The 18,901-nt window shown below is 46.9% G+C and overlaps 1 protein-coding gene across 9 annotated transcripts in view; it reads right to left on the bottom strand.

Annotated features, from left to right (window-relative positions):
• The window catches only part of ADCK1 (aarF domain containing kinase 1), an 88,125-nt gene that overhangs the window by 41,295 nt on the left and 27,929 nt on the right, over positions 1 to 18,901 (bottom strand). For 8 of the 9 annotated variants that reach the window (XM_080592984.1, XM_080592986.1, XM_080592987.1 and 5 more), the window contains one exon: positions 8,010 to 8,213. The exons of the other annotated variant lie outside the window; for it this stretch is intronic. In XM_080592984.1, the coding sequence (XP_080449110.1) occupies positions 8,010 to 8,213 (204 nt within the window). The remainder of the gene's footprint in view (positions 1 to 8,009; positions 8,214 to 18,901) is intronic. 9 annotated transcript variants of the gene reach the window in all.

Genomic DNA, 18,901 nt, shown 5'->3' with positions numbered 1-18,901 from the left:
AAGGGTGACCCACGTGTTGAGATACGGTCTCTGCCTGTGGAAGGAGCACTGCTGAGCACCATATCCACCACCTCCACAGGCACGCACCCTGAACACAGCCTGACACAGCTGTGCTGCGCGCTGGCAGCCAAGACTTGCATCAGAGAAACACTTCAGGTGTCATCAAATCTCTCAGAAAACTATACTGAAGAGAGCCTACCATCTGCACACAAGACACTGTGAGCCAACAAATTCCATGCAGGTATATCATATACTAATCCCCATGCACCTAAACAATCTGTGAATTAAAGAAGTCACTAAGCATGCCGATCAGAATTACTCCTTACCAGGCCATTCCCCATTCCATCTTCTGATCTCAGATGTTTCAACTTCTCACAGAAGACTAAAAAAAATCCTTCAGAAAAACCACTGCCCAACCTCTTCTATTGTAAACCATTAACTTAAAGGAAGGAAAAGAAGATTATCTAATCTATCCACCACAACCTTCCTCCTCATGGGCAATGGGGCTTAGAGCATCTGGGAGAAGTAAACAGCCATCTCACACATGGTAGGAGGGAGCACTCTGTCCCAAAGCTCCCCTGGGAATAAGGGCACCAGCTTGCCCTTGGTGCGACGTTAAGGACCAATAACTCTGGAACCTGCAAACAGAGCGAGCAGCGGCACGAGGGACAAAGCAAGGCAGACCACCTGAGCCACAGTCCCCTGTTTGCTTTCCCTGTCCACTCTTAGCACTGGAGCACTGCTTCTGGGCAGCTACCGCCTGCACAGGCCTGGTGTGGGGGCAGCTGCACTGAGCCCCTACAGAAACAAGGGACTCCTCTTACCCAGAGACGGGGCCCGGTGGAGGCAGCGGCAGCAGCAGGAGCGGTGCAGCGGCTGCTCCTGCCTTCCAGTTGAGTAATGTGGGCCCATTTGTTCTGGATGACATTAATGCTATTCACCATCCATCTCAGACTCTTTAAATTACCTTTTTATGGCCAAAATCCTTTTCATAATTGATAAAAATCTCTTTTTTATATCCTGAGTTATTGAAAAAAAGTAAAGTTTTTTTATTCCTCATTATAATTTTAATACAAATGTGGTTTTTATTGACAACTGCTTGGAAGCCCTGATGGGCCTACCGAGAGAGACCAACAGAGGGGTGGGAGAAGGGCCAAATCCCCAGCCCCGTGCTTACAACAGCAGCTTGCACCATCACGGTCCTGACCATCACAGCCCGGTCTCCACTCTGGTGGGCAATAAGTGTGGGTAATGTCACAGAAAAGAAGATTGCCAGTGCTGGACTTAAAGCCCACAGCAGGCGGAAGAGGCTCTTGGTGACCTAACCCTAGTTTCCTCATGCCTGTTGGTGATGGGAGGGCCAACTTCAAAGCAGGCCCAAGGCACAGCATTGCTGGAGTGGGGTACATGGGGAAAGAATCAGGATCACAAGCTACAGGAGGCCCAGACTTTGAGGTTTTACCATGGGACATACAGCCTGTTTGACAGAGCCATTTGGCATCAGACCCTCAGCGCTGAGGAGCTGCTGAGGGAGCTGGGATTGTTCAGCCTGGAGAAGAGGAGGCTCAGGGGCGAACTTATCGCGCTCTACATGTACCTTAAAGGAGGCTGTGGCGAGGTAGGGATTGGTCTATTCTCCCACATGCCTGGTGACAGGATGAGGGGGAATGGGCTAAAGTTGCGCCAGGGGAGGTTTAGGTTGGATGTTAGGAAGAACTTCTTTACTGAAAGGGTTGTTAGGCATTGGAATGGGCTGCCCAGGGAAGTGGTTCAGTCACCATCCCTGGAGGTCTTTAAAAGACGTTTAGATTTAGAGCTTAGTGATATGGTTTAGTGGAGGACTTGTTAGTGTTAGGTCAGAGGTTGGACTCTGTGATCTTGGAGGTCTCTTCCAACCTAGATGATTCTGTGAGAAATGGTGATAATGACTGTGTGCGCACTGACTGGGCCACGCAGCGGCACTTTCAGGCAGAACACCCCACCTTTGCAACTCTGGAGGAAGGAGGCACGTCTCCTGGCATCCTACATCAGTTCAACAACACCGCCAGCCTGTGACAAGGCTTCCCGGGGTCACGACAGGATCTGCAGCATCATGACCTGAAGACCTTGTCCTCCGGTAGGGTAAGCGAATATTCTCTAGGACAGCATATGGAGCCAGCTACAGAAAGTGTTTCACGGTCCCCTGGGAACAACTTGGATGCTGTAGGACATGCAGTGTAATACCCAACAGCCTACTGAAGCCTGAGCTACTCTTCCACAGGGCTGCACACTGCTTCAACAGTTCTGCAAATCAGAAGTAAGCATATGTCTTGCCAGAGCTTAAAGTGCTGATAAACAGTTCCAGAAAGAAAGGAATCAGTCTGTCCTCTCCCCTCTTGCTGGCACAGCAAAGGCTGCCATGCTGTACCAAGAGTGCCTACAGAAATAGGAGTGAAATAAGAAGTCTCTCTTATTCCCTCTGTCCTTTCTCAGACTGCAACAGCTCAAGGGCAGGGAAGTTTCTTGCAGTGGTTAAGGCTGTCGTGGCAAAAGCCAGGACATTAGTACCTTGCTACAGTTTTATTCCAGCTCCTTTCCCTGGCAGGTTCACACGGGCATAGGATTTTTGCCCCTCCTTGTCAAATGACTGTGTAGCATTGCTGGGCATCCTTGTAGTGACCATGCTCCCAGGTGTATATGGGTCTATTTCAACAGGGGGTGAATAAACCTTATGTACCCAGCCTATAAAACACTTTGGGAACCTTGTGAGCAATTTAAGGTAGAGGAACGAAGGTTAGTCTCCCTCTTAGCCATGGTTTTGCTGCAGGTACGACGACTTCTCAGACAAAGAGTACACATTTGTTTCTCACTGCACAGCAGCGGTGCCTTGCCAGGTACAAGGGTAGGAATCCAAGGAGAGCAAAGCCCTTTAACCGAAGGCTGGGTCCCCCATACACCACTATCTGTAAAAATATATTCTGATTCAACAGCTACAGCACAGGAGGTTTCTCCAGCACACGTGCTTTGGTTACAAATCACAGTCAAACCGCTGGCGTATCCTGCCCTGCTCGACCAGCAAGCTCCATTACTGCACGGCTGCAGGAGGCTTCTTACAAATGGCAAAATAGTCCTTGAACAGGTAAAAGCCACAATTAACTAACTGTGGATGAAAAGGATGGTCTCCTTGGAGGTGCTGGCTAATCAAGCAATTAGAAACTACTTCCCATTACCTGTGCTCCCACAAAGCAGGGCTGGACTGACATCCTTCTAAACGTCTGGCTTTCCATCTGTTCAAACCCCTTATATGATTTGGCTTCATCACAGTGAAGCCTTGACCCCTGGGCTCTCCCCAGCGCTTTCTCCCAGCTTTGAACTAAGTGAGCACTGGAAGCAACAAATTCAATCACTGGCACGTTCTCTGCAGGGAGCCTGTTTTGCCCCTTGGTCTTCCTGGAGCACAACAAACCCTCCAGAAGTTGTGTAAGTGTGTGTGCAGATGTGGATACCTGGGGTCAAAAAAAAAAAAAAAAAGAAACAAAGCTGGTCAAAATTTCTTGAGACCCCTGACTTAACAGCAAATGAGACTGCTCCAGCTTCAGCAGTTTCCACTCAGCTCTGAAAAAGTTTCAGCAGCTGTGAATGAGGGGCCGAAGATGTGAGGATAAGTCAAGGCAATAGGAGGAAGGAGAAACCCTCATTCTCACAGCCAGGTAAGGCCAGACCCTTACCCCACAGGCCAGAACACAGCCTGGGCCCAAAGCACCTGGGCAGCCATGCAGTACCAGCACCCTGCCAACATGGGAAAGCCCCTACGTGGCATCACACTAGCCCCAGAGGGGTGCTGACTTTATCCTTGCCCTAACTCCCAACTGCTTAATCCCAGACCAAACATAGGAACAGGGAGCAGAGGACCAGCCCAAGGGGAAGCTGTCAGAGAAGAGCAAAACCAAAGGATCTGGGAGATTTCTGTATGAATAATGCTGGGGAAGGAGGGGAAGAAATGGCTCCCACCAAGAAAAAACACCTCCTACATGACTAAAAGCCTGGGTAGGATACAGAGTACATAAATACATGAAGTGCAAGAATGAGGAGTCTTGGGGAAAGGTCAGAAAGCTGATTACAAAATGCTGATGTGTGAAGATGGTCTGGAAGCTGGTGAGCAATGGGCTCTGGAAAGAGCCATTTTGCTGTACATTGGATAGGGATTACATTGGTGCTGAGTGGGAAGAGATTTGGTACTACCAGGATGTGTGCTATGACCAGATGGATGACAGCAAACCAGGAGGTATGTTGGGCCTATAAAGAGGTAAAAGAGTATGCTGGGGTAAGAAGGATTATGCAGTGACACCAGTGACAGCAGCTAGACTCACTGTTCATTGCACAGCAGAAGAGAAATGAGTTCCACAGAGCCACAGTAGGGACTGCACAGGACAGTACTAAAGCCAGACAAAAGAAAGACACTATGGATATTTGGAAGACCAGAGTTGTAAAAATGCTGAAGACATTCTGCGGCCACACAGTCCTGTGAGGAGGGATGCCCTGGGGTGGCCTTGATCAGAGCATAGAGCAGCAAGTGTACTTTTGAATGGAAGAGTCTCACAACAGTTTGATCAGTCTTAGCAATGAGCAATTAGCTCCTCTGAGCACCATGCCCATGGAAATCACAAAGACCTACAGGAAGCCTTTCTCACAGACACAAAAGGGCTGTCTGGCTTAGCCAAACTCAGAGATGCCCTGGGTCCTGTACTTTTGCTCTGGGACCAAACTGTCATCACCTCCCCAGTATTCCTGTATTCCACAGCCACAAGTCCATCTCCTCCAGCATAACTGCCAGAGGGAGGAAGTGCTTCTAATCCCAGTGCTGGCCAAACAGTTCTTCCATCATTTCTCAGTTTCTAAAGCTCAAAGATCTTGCACTTTTAAGGTGCTGCCACTCTGAAAGATTCACCTTCACTCCCTTATCGCTCTTTCTCCTTAAACGTCTGGTGTCCACATTTCACAAGAAGTTGCCTGTCTCTGCTCTTGCATGCACCTTGCTGAATCAGAGAATTTAGCTGAACCAGCTATCTTCCCATGTGTCATTAGTAGCCCCGCAGAGAAAATTATAATTGTGGGGCAGGGAACATACTCATTTCTCATTTATTTTCAACATGACACCTTTTTACTTTCAGAATCCTCCTCAAGCAGGGAAGATGAAAGCAGAGGTAGAAGAGATTCTTTCATTTGTATCCCGTTGCCTATTTTTATGCACACAGCTTTTCCCAACTCATCCAGGAAAGCCATCCAGAGCAAGCCCAACCTGTGGTATCTCCACTGTCTCCTCAAAAGACTCTTACTCCATGATCTTTCTGGTAAGCATTTCCAAAAGTCATTGTAAAGATTTATTTGTGCAGTCTCTTCTAATGTTACTACTTGTGTTGTCCTGAGCAGCCTGCTCTCTCACTGACACTTTTTTTTTTTTTTTTTTAACAATACCCGAGGGAATGATCACCTCACACCATCACTTAGCCAAACCACTGTGGCTGAGATGAGAGACACAGCATCTGGTCGCTACTAATTATTTTTATCCCAATAATCCCTGATAGGTACACATAACCCCCCTAGACTTAAAATGGGGATTGACAGGGCAATATTATTGACAGGGCAATATATTATGTTTCCCTTTCTGTTTCAGATCTGCACACACATGCAACTCAACTTTAAATCAGTCCATTAGCTCACCCAACAGAGCTGCCTGCTGCAGCTCCCAGTCTCCACCTATGTTGCTGGCCCAGGGTGGGAGCTCCGCTATCAGCGGGGTGCTGTGCAAGTCTGCACAGTGACAACACGTGTGGAATGGCTGCAGCCTACCTCACAAGCCCTCTGCCTTTGCTCAAAGATCAGTCCCATCACCGTGCTCTCCACTTAGACCACTTTTCCCACAAAACCACCCCATTTTTTCCAATCATCCAAGCCTCTGATAAGATTCTCAGGAGTAGGTCACAACAGAAGACAGGCTATTTCTAACTGACTGGAGACACAATCCTTCTACATGTGATAATCTTTGGTCTGTTGCCTTTTTTTTTTTTTTTTTTTTTTTTTTTAAGTTTTCACACGCTTTTCCAAGCTCTTGCCTAATTTGTCAGCTTGTCACATTCCTCCCTAGGTGTATCTGCATTTCCAATTGTTATTTCCCCCATTTATTCTGCACTGATCCGAACTGTATGTAATTACTTCTTGCATACACATGAGATTTATCTGAGGAGCCTACTCTTGTACTTGTTAGGGAGAACTGCAAGTCTTGCCACTGAATTTGAGAGCAGCAGGGTTAGTTAGGCCTAGGCCCCATGGGAAGATTCCCTCATTGTTATTTTCTCTTCTTTCTGGATTCATCTGCAAGTTCCTAGGTTTGACGTAGGCCCCAAGGGGGAAGGTTTCAGTATCCCTCCTTGCACTCTCCACTGCTCTGACACTCCACCTTGCCCTTCTGCCATCTATATTTCAGTTAAGGATATTGTATTTAAAATGTATGGAGGATGTAGCTACACTGGAGTTAAATTTGTTCCTGACGTAGCCCTATTAATCCTCTGGGCTTCAGGAAAGAAAACTGGTGCGTTAGGTTCCCCAAATCATTTATGTTTTTGAATACTTTGATTTGTTACCTTCAAATTAATAGGCATGGGCATTTACCTGTGATTTTAACACTGCTGAGTTTAACCTGCTACTTTACTTATATACATTTCATTCTCTTAATTTCTGTCTTTATGTAATCATTGCTCTCATCCTCATTAGCATTTCCTCTCTCCTTCTTCCCATTTCTTTTTCCTCTCTGTCTCTTTAAAATTAAATATTACCCAGCACTGCCCATGTGGGTGATGTGAATGCTAAGAGGGAAGGCTGCTGTGGAGACTGGATTCGAGCTGCCTCGCTGGGAATCAATGAGGCATGGAGGGCTCGTCTAGCTCCCGAAATGCTGAAAGAAGCCAGGGCGTATCAGTGGCAGCTGAATATGCACTTGAGAGGAAAGAAGGGGGCCCACCTCTGAGCACCAGGCTCAGCCTCTGAGAGGCACCACGCAGACAGGCAGAGGTGGCTGCTTTGGTAATTTAACAGGGGCTAACCTCGGGGTGGCTTTCCACAGCTCCTGCAGAAGTGAGATTGCCGGATGGAGCCCTGCGGAGCAGCAGGGGTTTGCAGGGAGCAGACAGCCTGCCCTGCTCCATCTACCCAGTGAGCTATGAAACACAGCTGGTACCGGCCATGCTACGAGGATGCAGCGCTGAGAGAGGAAGGAGCTGGCTCGCATGCAGGCGAAGGGAAGGCAGGTCAGGGGCTGACATTAACCCTGCCATTAAACTGCAGGGAAATATGAACTGCACACAATACCTAGGCCTTAAAACTACACATAGGCAGACACACCCCACCCAAATCCATCCACGACATATCCACTAGGTGCAGATACTTCACTTACCCCTTCACGTTCTCCCCATACTTCCTCAACACACAGTCAGACTGCCTAAAACAGCCTCATAAACGTCTATATATGAGCAGCTACACATGTACATGCTGCTTCCATTCTTCAGCCACCTGTCTCCCCCCACCATGCTCCCATCTTCTCCACCATCACCTTTGCACGCTGTTGCCTCCTCCCTCCCTCTCACCATGTCAGTTGTGCTCCTTGAAACTCCTCTCCTCAATCTGGGAGTTGTGAGACCACCTCCTTTCATACGGAGCAAGACTCAAAGCAGCAGAACGCCCTCTCTAAATGCCATGCCTACTTCCTTTATATCTAGCTGACACAGGCACCCACCTCTGATCTTAGTGCTGCAGCCTGCTGAGGGTTAACGGTGACACAGACTCCTTGGATACTGTGCCACCTGACTGCAAGCACCAAAAGTGATTTATGTTATTATTTTCTTCAGGGGTTAATTAGGGGCTCGAGAAAGTAAAGGGCTGTCAGTGCCAGCTGGAATTGGTCTACTGCAGCCAGGGGAGAGCAGTCTTTCCTCCCAGAGCCCTGCTAATGCATCTTTGTCCTGAACAGCCCCTACCTCTTTGCCCAGATCCTCGCGGATGACTTGCTCGATCTCCTGCCTGGTGCTCTGCGGGGCCTGGCTGTGCAGCACCTTTAGGGTGCGGGTGTACTCCTCGGGCAGCAGGTAGTCGAGCGCTCCTAGGTGCTGTCCCACCTTGATGAAGGTGCCTCGGTTGGCGCAGCACAGCTCCCGGAGGCGCTCAGCAGAACGCAGGTGCACCTGCAGAGAGAGATCAGAACATCAGCCAAGCCCCCTTGCTGCCTGTTACAGAGCAGAAGGGACTTCCACATGTATCTGCACCATGCACACGGTGCACAGACACCACGATCCGTGACAAAAAATTAGTTTCTGGCTCTGCCTTGAGCTACATCCTTGAGCACAACAAGATGTCCACCCATAGACAGCATTGGTTCATCACTGTGATCCACTGCTACAAACCCTTGTCAAAAGGCGATTGTCAGGACCATAACCATGTTTAGTAGACTCTCAGTGAGAGCGCAGTGAAATAAAGTGAGAAGTAAACCAGATACCATCCCAGGAACTTCTAGAAAATTGGAAGAAGAGTGTTGAAAATATCATTTAAATCACCAGTACTACAGATATCTCTTTGGCAGTGAGGAAGGGCAGTATGTGGGCAGTCCTTCATCCTCCTCTGCTCACTTCAGAACACCACAATGGGAAATTACATCCCTCCAGTCAAGCCACATCTTTGTCTTACTGCTCTAAGTGCTGCTAAAGTACTGCTAAAGTCCACTGAGACAGGAGTTTCAGAAACTTGGAATTAGGAGACTTGCCAGTTTTGCTCACATTGGCCAAAAAGCACCCAAATGACAAAACTTACCGCCCACCACTTGCCCAGTCTGGATTTCAGCTCCTGAAGTTCATTCTGCCTCTCAAGAACAGACCAGCCACCACATCTTTTAGTGACAATGATTTATTCTGCCTTTATTGCTCTCACTAGGAATGCCTCCTGCCAAGGACACAGCTACACTCAGTATTCTTTAATAAATTTCAGATAAGCTTACCCCGATACATTAATAAAATCTAAGCAAATCAATGACAAAAAAAACAACTACTCTGCACCCATCTCCTGGCAATGCCTGGCACCTATGTGAATGGAGGCTCCTCATTCCTCTGGCTTCCATGTCATATGTCATTGAGGTCAAATCCTGTGTCTGCAGACCTCATCTGCCCAGGAGATGCCAAGATCCTGTGGTGAAGGACTCCAACGAAAGCCTTACACAGACACACACTATTCCCCATTTAGTGGCTACCTTTGCCCTCCACACCAAGCAGTGCTGTGTCACATCACGGGATGGGGTGAACGTCTCGCTTGTGGGAATGTGTCAGGGGACAGGCTGGGTGCTGAGCTGCAAGCGCATAAAATACAGGCCTGGGGGAGTGTGAGGAGAAAGCCTAATGTGAGAGTCTCACACTCGGTTTGTGAGACTTGACAGCTCGATGCACGCACACACACCCCCTCCCCGCACTTTCCTAGGTGGGCACGCACAGGCAGGCAGAACTGGCACTTGGAGAGCGTGCTTATCCCAGCACATGGCCTGTTCAAAATACTCACAGATGCACAGGTAGAAAACAACCTCCACAAGCATCCCTGAAGCCTCCCGTATTATTGTGCTGCATTTTACATACCTGCTTTAAAGCTCCTGCTGTAACAAGCAGGGCTCTGCCCTGGCTGTTTTTCTGCTCTCCTCTGTGTGCAAAGAGGCAAAAGCAGGCCAAAAGGGAATAAGGAAAAGGAGCTGTGAGAGCGGACGAGAAAGCAAGAAGAGCAGGGAGGGAGTAATGGGATGAAAGAGAAAGGCAGTGGGAGGGAGGGAGCCAGAGCAGCTGGATAGTTTGTCACAGCACAGGGAGTTCAGCCCATTACAGGGAAACAGCTTTAATGCAGCTCCAATAATTGCCCTCTGCACGCTGCCTCCAGCAGGGGAGGAACCCCCCCGCCGACAGCAGAGCAGTGCCTGGCTCCCCCCGGGGTGTGGGGCCAGCTGCAGCCCAGGGCACAGGCAGGAGCCAGGCCCAGCTCCTCGCAGATAACGCTCAGAAAGCCCCAGCACTGAGCGAGGGCCAGCCAGGGCTTGCGATCCCCCCAGATGCAGCAGGAGCCCATCGAGAGACCCCAGGCTGCTGCGTGGCTCAGGGCAGAGCACCAGCGACCCCGGGGCAGCCAGCTCGGGCTAGAGGCACTGGCTCCAGTGTGCCCACCTGCCCCATCCGGACCACCAAGGGCAGGCAAATGACCAAAAGCAGCCAAGAGGATGGAGAAGTCGAGTAGCTGAATGTACAGTATATACACACGGATACAAGGTCATGCCTGTCACTTCACGCCTGCAGTGGAAGAGGAAATTTCAGCCCCCCCGAACTTATCCATCTTACAGAGAACTTGGTTTGCCTTACGAACACAGCAGTCCTCAACAACAGAGATGAGGGCATCCTTACCGAGGGCTCTAGAAACAAAACAAATCAAAAACCCTATGCATAGCATCCTCCACAGTGCTTTCATGATTGGTCCGAATAATACTCCTGAGATATGAGAGACAGCCACCCTGGATGGCTGTCAGGACCAGGGAATGCCAGCTCCTGCCAGTGTTAGAGAAAGAGATGGCCAGACATGTTTGTGAAGAAGGAAGTCTACCTGTAGCCCTGAATTTAACAAAACTGCAGTCTGCATTAAAGGCAGAATTGAGAATGAAGTGGGACTGTGAATCCAGCTTCCAAAGTCTTTTCTTATCAACCAGGTCAGGATGTTTAGCAGAAAAGTGTTCCTAACATTATCTATTAATTGCCTGGATCTCTGCAAGCCAGGTCATGGTCCAGACATGGCACTTGTTTCTCTGATATATGACCTTTTCCTAATCATAAGTAAGAGTGTCACATTCCTTCCACAGTGTCTGATGCTCTTGACTCACGTTACTGTCCTACCTTTAAGACACTGGGTAAATGAAAATCCCCCAGAACGGCTCAGAGCTTTTCTCCAAGAAATCTCCTAAGATATTGCTCTTTGTTACACAAGCAGTACTTTGAAGATTCTTCTTATCAGGGAAAAGAGCTGGGAATAACAGCTAGTTAGACATGGACCTGCTTCTACGCATCATGCCTAGGAGCACCCTGTAGAGAAAGGAAGCGTTGCACATACAGAGGATTACCAAGAATAAGCCTCCCTCAGGAAGCACTTCAGATCACAAACACTGCCTGAGTGCGTATATGGCTCTTTCCCCACTCCACATGGGCATCTCTTTCTCTCTCTCCCCCTTCCTCAAATTTCAGCAGGACAAGTTACCCATTGCCTCACAGCATGGCTATCTGACCTATATGGTTTGCCTAAACCCTGGGTAGACTGGAATTAACACTGATTATTAAAATGGTTCCATGTGGGCCATAATGAAAGCAATAATTCTCAGGTGTGGAGAGGAGGCACCTCTGGGATGAAGCACATACTCTGCAAGCAGACATGCAAAGGGACTTTTTTTTTTTATTTACCCTTAATGTACAAGCAGATCTGTTCTGTTCAAGTCATTTTGATGCTTTTGAAGAAGTCTTTACTCACAGAGACCTGGGCAAAGGGCTGTTCTTCAGAGCATCAGATGCACAGGTGTCACAAATGGGCAGACATTAACCTGGCCTTAAAAATAAAGGAACTAATTTAGAAGAAAAGAAATACCACAGTTAAAATACTCAGGTTTGCACCAGTGTATCTTATTTGTTGACAGATCTGGTGATAAAAGGGCTCAGAAAGGCCATTGAAGACAGTAAGGTAAGTGGCGGAAGCCATTCTTCCTATGAAAAATCCTTCAGAAAAGTCATTCCAACCCTGAGGGGCATCTTCACAGCTGGCAAAACGTGAAATGAGGATTAGGAATGCAGAGAGAAAATTTGAAATGCAATTAGTCAAAGACATAACAAACAAGTCACCAGAAATTCCTGATGACGACTGCTGCCTCCGGGAACCCTACAAACACAGATGCCTCGCAAAGGACATCAGGCTGGGTTTTGTGGAAGACAGGTCTAGAAAAGCTGCTCCTTCCACTTACCTCTGTACCAGACAGCACCCTGGGACAGGTGAGCAGGACCAGCTCCACACCGCCTGGCTGCCCACTCACATCCCTCCCGTTCCCTACCTGAACAAGGGAGGAGATGCCCGCTCACGCTGCCAATGATTCCAAGACAGCATTTCATGTAAGATGCCTCCAGGAAACACCTTGAACACTTCAATCATATAAAAATTACAGATGATTTTAAAAGGTAGCTGAAATGTTAATAATCATAACAAAAAGGGGATTGCACATTAAAAGTGTTAGGAAGGGGAACAAATGTTGCCCTGTTTTTAAGAAAAGTCCAGAGTAATCTGGGAAATTATAGCCCCATTAGCTTTTATTCTGTCTCAACTAAATTAGTTGAGACAATAATTACAAAGAGTACCAAAAAATCATCTAGGTAAATGTGATATGAATGGAAAAAGAAAAAAAAAACAGGGAGGTTAGAAGGAAAAAAAAAATCATTCTTTACCAGTCCACTAAAATACTCTGAGCATGTTAATGCAACTGTCAATGAAAGTAAAAGGGAAGATATTTATCAGGACTTTCAAGTGGCTTTCAATAAATTCCTCCACAAAAAAAAAAAGTAATTAAGTAATCAAGTAATTATTGGACAAGATGCAAGAACACTCTTCTACTTGCTCATTTCATCCCATTCCCTGCTCAGAATTCCCTCCTTGCCCCACCAAGCCCAGCACTACAAAAAGCAGCAGTGGGGGACTTTCTAGTTAGGACAAAGGTGCAACATTTAGTGGTGTTTTTACCACAGCTTCATTCCAGCCTGCTCTGAGCAGCTTTAGACAAGGTGATATTGCAGAAGCCCTGTCCACATTAGCACCTGCAATGTTGTTACTTCCAGGGAGGCTGAACTAGCAGGAGAAACACCAAGAAACATGATGAAGAAGAAGCAGGTACAGGTAGTACCTACAAGGCAGAAGGGGCTCTCTACTACAAATGAGTTGCCCTGCATTACTTAAAAACTAACATCAGAGCATCCTGTTCCACCCCCTCCTGCACCAAAGTTTAATCTCCCTGCTAGTGGTAGGAAGGAGAAAATAGTGCAGTGACAAAACTTCCAGGGGATGCAACAGGAGTTATTCACCACTATGGGAAAATAAGCCCTGCCACATCCCTACCAAAGATAGGTGAACAATCAGTAGACTGGCAGATCACCCTCAGCATAGATGGCTGCAAGGTTACACATATTGGAAAGAGCAATTTATCCTGCCTGCACACACTGATGGGCTCTAAATTAACTGTAACCACTGAACACTTGCATCATGTTGCTGTGGACGGCTCAGTGAAGGCACCTGCTCAACGCACAGTGGGGGTCAGGAAAAAAAAAACAAACAAGCTGCTTAACTGTGTTAGGAAAGGGAAAGAGAAAAATGTTTAAAATATCAAAATGCCATTGTATAAACTGAAAGTGCAAACCTCACCTTGGATGCTGGACATACCCTTGCAAAAAGAGGTATTGAAGAAAAAACAAAGAGGACAGAGAAGGAGAGGAAAAAATTACCATGGCCCTGAAAAGAGCCCATAAAGAGAGATTTGAAATGTTAGGGGGCTGTTTTGATTAGAGAGTTGATGCATAAGAAAGAAAGGAGTTACATGAAATAATAAAAATCACATCTCCCATTCCTATTTCCAGCTCTCACAAAACAGCAAATAGGGCATTCCACAAAGCAACAACCCTTTTAGTTATTTTTTTACATCCCTTTTTTCACAGTACAGCATTAACCAATGGCACTCACTGTCAGAGGATAGAGAAGCGAAGAGCTTAATGGAATTCAGAAAGGCTTTAGACATTTATGATAAAACAACCACACCTGATTTAATATGGAGCTTTTCATCTCTAAAAGTGCTTTTACAAAGCTCTTTACAAAACTCTGGATCGCTATCCCCCATTTTACAGACTCATAAGAACATTACATGTAATAAAATGTCTAAAGGGCTTTAAACACTCTTGCTCAAGGCATCAAGACAAAAATTACCCTATTGATCGGCCACAGTGAGAGACAGAATGCAAACAGGGTGCACTGATGCTCCCAGCATCATTAAAATCTCTAAAGAACCTATCTGGTGCATTCATCTCCCACATTCCAATTAAATCGGTCACCTCTTCTGCTGGGGGATCAACTGGTTTCCAAGGATCTTCTGTATTGGCTAAATTCTCTGTCACTGCAAGGACTTAGGACACTGGTGATGTCTGTGACTCCTTGCTTTCTTCCCATGGCACAGCAGAAGCACCACTTATGGTCTTTTATACCAAGCCTTTGGGATGCTGCGAAGTATCTCGTGGTGCAGGGTGTGTGGGAGCATCCCAGGTATGTATTCTGTGAGCTCTCCTGCACGAGACAGCTCTCCCAGGGATGTCTCATGCAGCAGGAGACCGCACTGGAAGAGCCAGGCTGTCCCTTGGACTCCACTGTCTCACACAGTGGAAGGGAAGATGGCATCACCATCAGTGGGCATCCCCAAAACGCCTTAAGCTGGGGATGGAGAAAACATGTCACAGGAGACAGGAAAGGAATCTAGCTGCATCCTTTTCTCTTCCACACCTGATGATGACAGGGCCACGTGCACATGACTGGTAGAACTATAGAATGGCTTTAAATGACCCAGGGCAGCACAAACTGGAGAAGATCAAAAAGAAGTCCCCTCCCACTTAACACACTTAGAGACTTAAAGCAAGTGCCATGCCAAGTATCTGTGGAAACGTTTAGGGAGCATACAGCTATTGGTGAAGTGAATAGGGTTCTTGGGTCCTTTAAAAACTGCAATAGAAAACCTAGAACCCATTGCAGCAACAGCATGCTTGTGTCCAAGGGGCTGTTATCTCCTCTTCCAACATATGTGAATAAGCATACAGTTCACATAAACTGCTATATAGCCTTCACTAACACTATCGGCCTGGTAATCAAACTGACTGACAGGAGGGATGCTGCACTGAGACACAACTCTGAATGGAATTCTTATTACCTCCTTTATATACTATCTTTTCTGCCTACTTTTTACAAAAGCTCGTTCTTCTGCACACCAGATATTTCCCATTCAAATGCTTCCTTACAGTGTTACTGACTGATCACACTGCTGATCGCAGGCCGAGCACGCATCTTTGGAATTGGAATAACTCCTGGTGCAGCGTACCCCACAATCTAATAATTCTTTATTTGTGTAAGGTGCATATAACATTCATAATGGTTAACCTGTGGGTGTCTGTCTAACCACAGGAGACCGGGGCATTTCATAAGTCCTCACTTAAGCAGGTATGTTGTCACCCTTTTAGTCCTGTACTTTTTATAGTTAGCTTCACTTCGGGCAAACCCTCGGTAAAAAGGCATCCACCAATTCTCAGTTTGCCTACCATAGCTCAAAGGAGTCATAGCAGAAATCCAAATCCTTCAGAAATTCTAGCACGACAGCAGGTAGCCAATGGGACAGCCAGGAAGTTGGAAAGAGAGTTACAACTTGCAAAGGATAAAGGACAGAGACAACCCCTTAGACTTAATTGACCATTTCCTAGCCTCTCGGTGCCATGAATACAAGAACAGGGCGTCACACAACCAGCAGGATGGCCACTGAACTCTGCACAAATGGAAGGATATACACAGTGAACCTGTGTCAGCTGAAATCTGGTGTTGGTGCTGGGGCCTTGCATCATCAGCGCTAATGCAACTGAAATTAAAGCAAATGAACACATTTCGTGATTCCAGGGAATCCTCTCTGGAAATCAGGAAAGACTTTTCCAAACCTCCCAAGCCAGCCCACTTCCCGCTGAGCAGATATGCAAGCTCCCACCTTTTGAACCATCAGGACTCTGGATTTCCATGCACAAGCATGCAGAGACACTGACCTCCCACCTACACTGCACCTACTCCCACGCTAGTATCTCAAGGTGGTTCTTAACCATTTGGAGTATTGGTGACTAAGGGAGGCCTAGTACAAAGCCCTAGTTAGAGATACCCCGTGATCTGGGAACCATTTACACTCGGCTGAGGTCTGTCTCTTCCACCAGCCTCATGCCAGGCTGCACTGGGAGGAGGAAGCAGCGTTGCTCGACCCCAGCGCCCAGCGCCAAGCACCAGCAGTCACCTTGCTGAACTCCGCCGGCTGGTGCAGACGCAACCAGCGCCGATCGGCTGCTTGAGTTCCATCTTCATTTTGCTCCAAGCTCGGTCATTTGTGCTCTGATTATCTCTCATTACTGACGACCTTGCTGTAATGAGTTTTAATCTGCCTCGTATTAATTAGAAACATTTTCATTAGCCAGCTCAATTTTAGGTAAATAGCTAATAGAAGCAACTGAGCTGCAATTAGATATCTGTGGGGCAGTTCAGGAGAAAAATCAGAAGGGAGCAGCTGTTTCCATCTAAACACCTCTGTGATATAATGCAACTATTCTTTCTAAGTCTCCTTAGCAGGGAGAACAAGGAGCACACAGAAGGGATGGTCAGAGACAAGGGAAAAATAACAGCTGAAGTAACTGGGATGTAGCACTTGTACGGCTATGGCATTATCTGCTGAAGCTCACCGACTAATGGTTCCAGATCCAACTGCTGAATACAGGAATCCGAGAGTCAAGTTGACCCCCTTCTGCCTCCAAACATCACCTCCAGTGAACAAGGTTCTGGTTTGCGAAGGCTGGGCCAAAAAGGACATGAATTTGGTGCTGCAGACAGCAAGCCCATACCTCACACACAATCTTAGTGACCTGCAAGTAGAAAACATTCAGAAAACTAGATCTCTACTGCAAGAAGTAGGTAAGATTTTCTTCAGCACAGACCAGAAGTAGGGTTCCCCGTTAATCTCAATAACTTACCCACTAGGAGGAAATATAAGGAGGAAATAATGTGAGATGCTGGCATATTTCCTGTGGTAGGTACAGGCACTGAGACCATTGCTGTACTGGACACAAGCTGTAAAAGCAGCTGTCAGCACACAGGTGGTGTGTGAGCAAAATCCAGCTCACCAGTCCAGAGACGCACTGGCTTCAGAAAGGTTAGCAGGAGGAAAACCTGCTAAAATTAAACTCAGCAGATCTGATTCAGATACATTCAAAGACTGAACAGAGGCAAGAACTGATATGCACCCTTGGCCAAAAGACACTTGAGTTTCAGAGCAATCTTTAAGTGACCATTCATTCTGGGCAGATTCAATGCCATCTTTTGTCCGCCAAAATTATAGTAAAGGGGAAAACGAAGGTCTCATTTTCCTTCCTAGAGGATACTGTCTGTGAACAAACACTCACAGGTGCAGCAGCCCCTACACAGGCTCATAGTCTAGGAGTTTCTACTGTAATATTATTTAAAACTCATTTAATTGCCAGCTTCTAATACACCTCTGAAAGCATTTCACAAAGGCAAACCCTCTTTCTTCTCCTTTGATCCAAAAAAAAAGAACTCATAGGAGTGAAATGATTCAACTGGGTCCCACAAGGAACACCACTGGCAGGACTGGGAATAAAAATCCAAGTTCCCAATTCTGTTCTTAGTGCTAGATTACCTACATGACACACCCAACACAAAAAGACAGGCAGAACTGTGCAAAAGACTATCTCTTACCGGTCAGGTTTATCTTAGAGACATTTTTTGCTTCTAGCATCTACGGTTGTCTGTTTCAGATGGTCTCTCATTCACAGTTAGAGAAGCTGATGATTTACTGTAAATACACACTGAAGTAACACCAGGGCAGGTATCGCCTCACTATAGATATGAAAGTTAAACTTTGGAAGGTAAGAAGGGAATAGAAATTTACAACAGAAATATGTTCTAAAGCCTCTGGGCAGTATGGGGAACTTATAACCCAAAGCCTGAACTATTTCCCAGGAAGCTTGGAGGGCAACAATGCAAAATGAAGGCTAGTTTCTGTTCCATGTGCTAAATCAGACTTCTTGTACCTCACACGTATGAGTGAAGCTCTCCCATAGCTCCCTCTTATCACACCATAACGCATGTATCTCTTATGTACAATGCTAAGACAACCCCACTGATGTTCATGGACCCTTTTTGCTGAACATAGGGTTCTGCCAGATCTGCAATCCACCCATCAGGGATGTGTGACACATGGCTGGGCTCCTGGACTAGCAGAGGACTCGAGGGGCTGTGCAGGCACTGTGCCACATGCCAGGACGTTGCTGGCAGGCTGTCTGCAGACTTACCCCTACATTCATCCCCCAGATGATCTCACACACGGGTATGGAAACGTCTTGTTGCATACACTTTTTCTGTTGGAAAGGAAAAGTGCTGAGTTGCATCCAGGACACAGCATGAAGTCCATTCCTTCTTGAAGCTGTTTTCAACCCTGAGAGAAGCCCTCTCCAGAAGACAATACCCGTGACACAGCAGATCCTTCACACAGGCTCCCTTTTGGGGTAGGTACGCTTACATGAATGGTACCTACACATGAAGATAAGATCAGGTCTGCATGAGAAGGAAAGACCAGACCTACGTACACAAAAATCTAGAAGCCTGGGCCGATGTTTCAGCTACCTGCAAAGTCAGCAGGTTCCCAGAAGCGCTCTCAGCATCCTGTTCAGGATACAAAGAGACCTGCCCTGTGCTTCACTACAGAGCACCCATAGAGGAGAGGAACTCGCTCAGCACCACAGCTGCACAGAGACATATGCAGAAGCTGCACGTGTCTTAATCCATTGATCACAGTGCCTGCAGCTCCTGTTACAGAGGCAGGTGAAACGATAATAAATGTGACACAGCATCTTTCAGAATCTTGCTAACAAAATTAATTCACCTCAGCTTGGATCAAATCATGTGGGTTGGCAGTAAAAACAAGCTGAAGGTTGTAAAGACACCATCTTAAACGTCTGTGTGTTTAGCTATGGTGGGGGGGCTCCCA

This window comes from Anser brachyrhynchus (assembly GCF_964034855.1).
Source record: "Anser brachyrhynchus genome assembly, chromosome: 5".
Classification (NCBI taxonomy): domain Eukaryota; kingdom Metazoa; phylum Chordata; class Aves; order Anseriformes; family Anatidae; genus Anser; species Anser brachyrhynchus.
The sequence above is the reverse complement of the archived record's forward strand: the minus strand, read 5'-3'. Positions and strand labels throughout refer to the sequence as shown.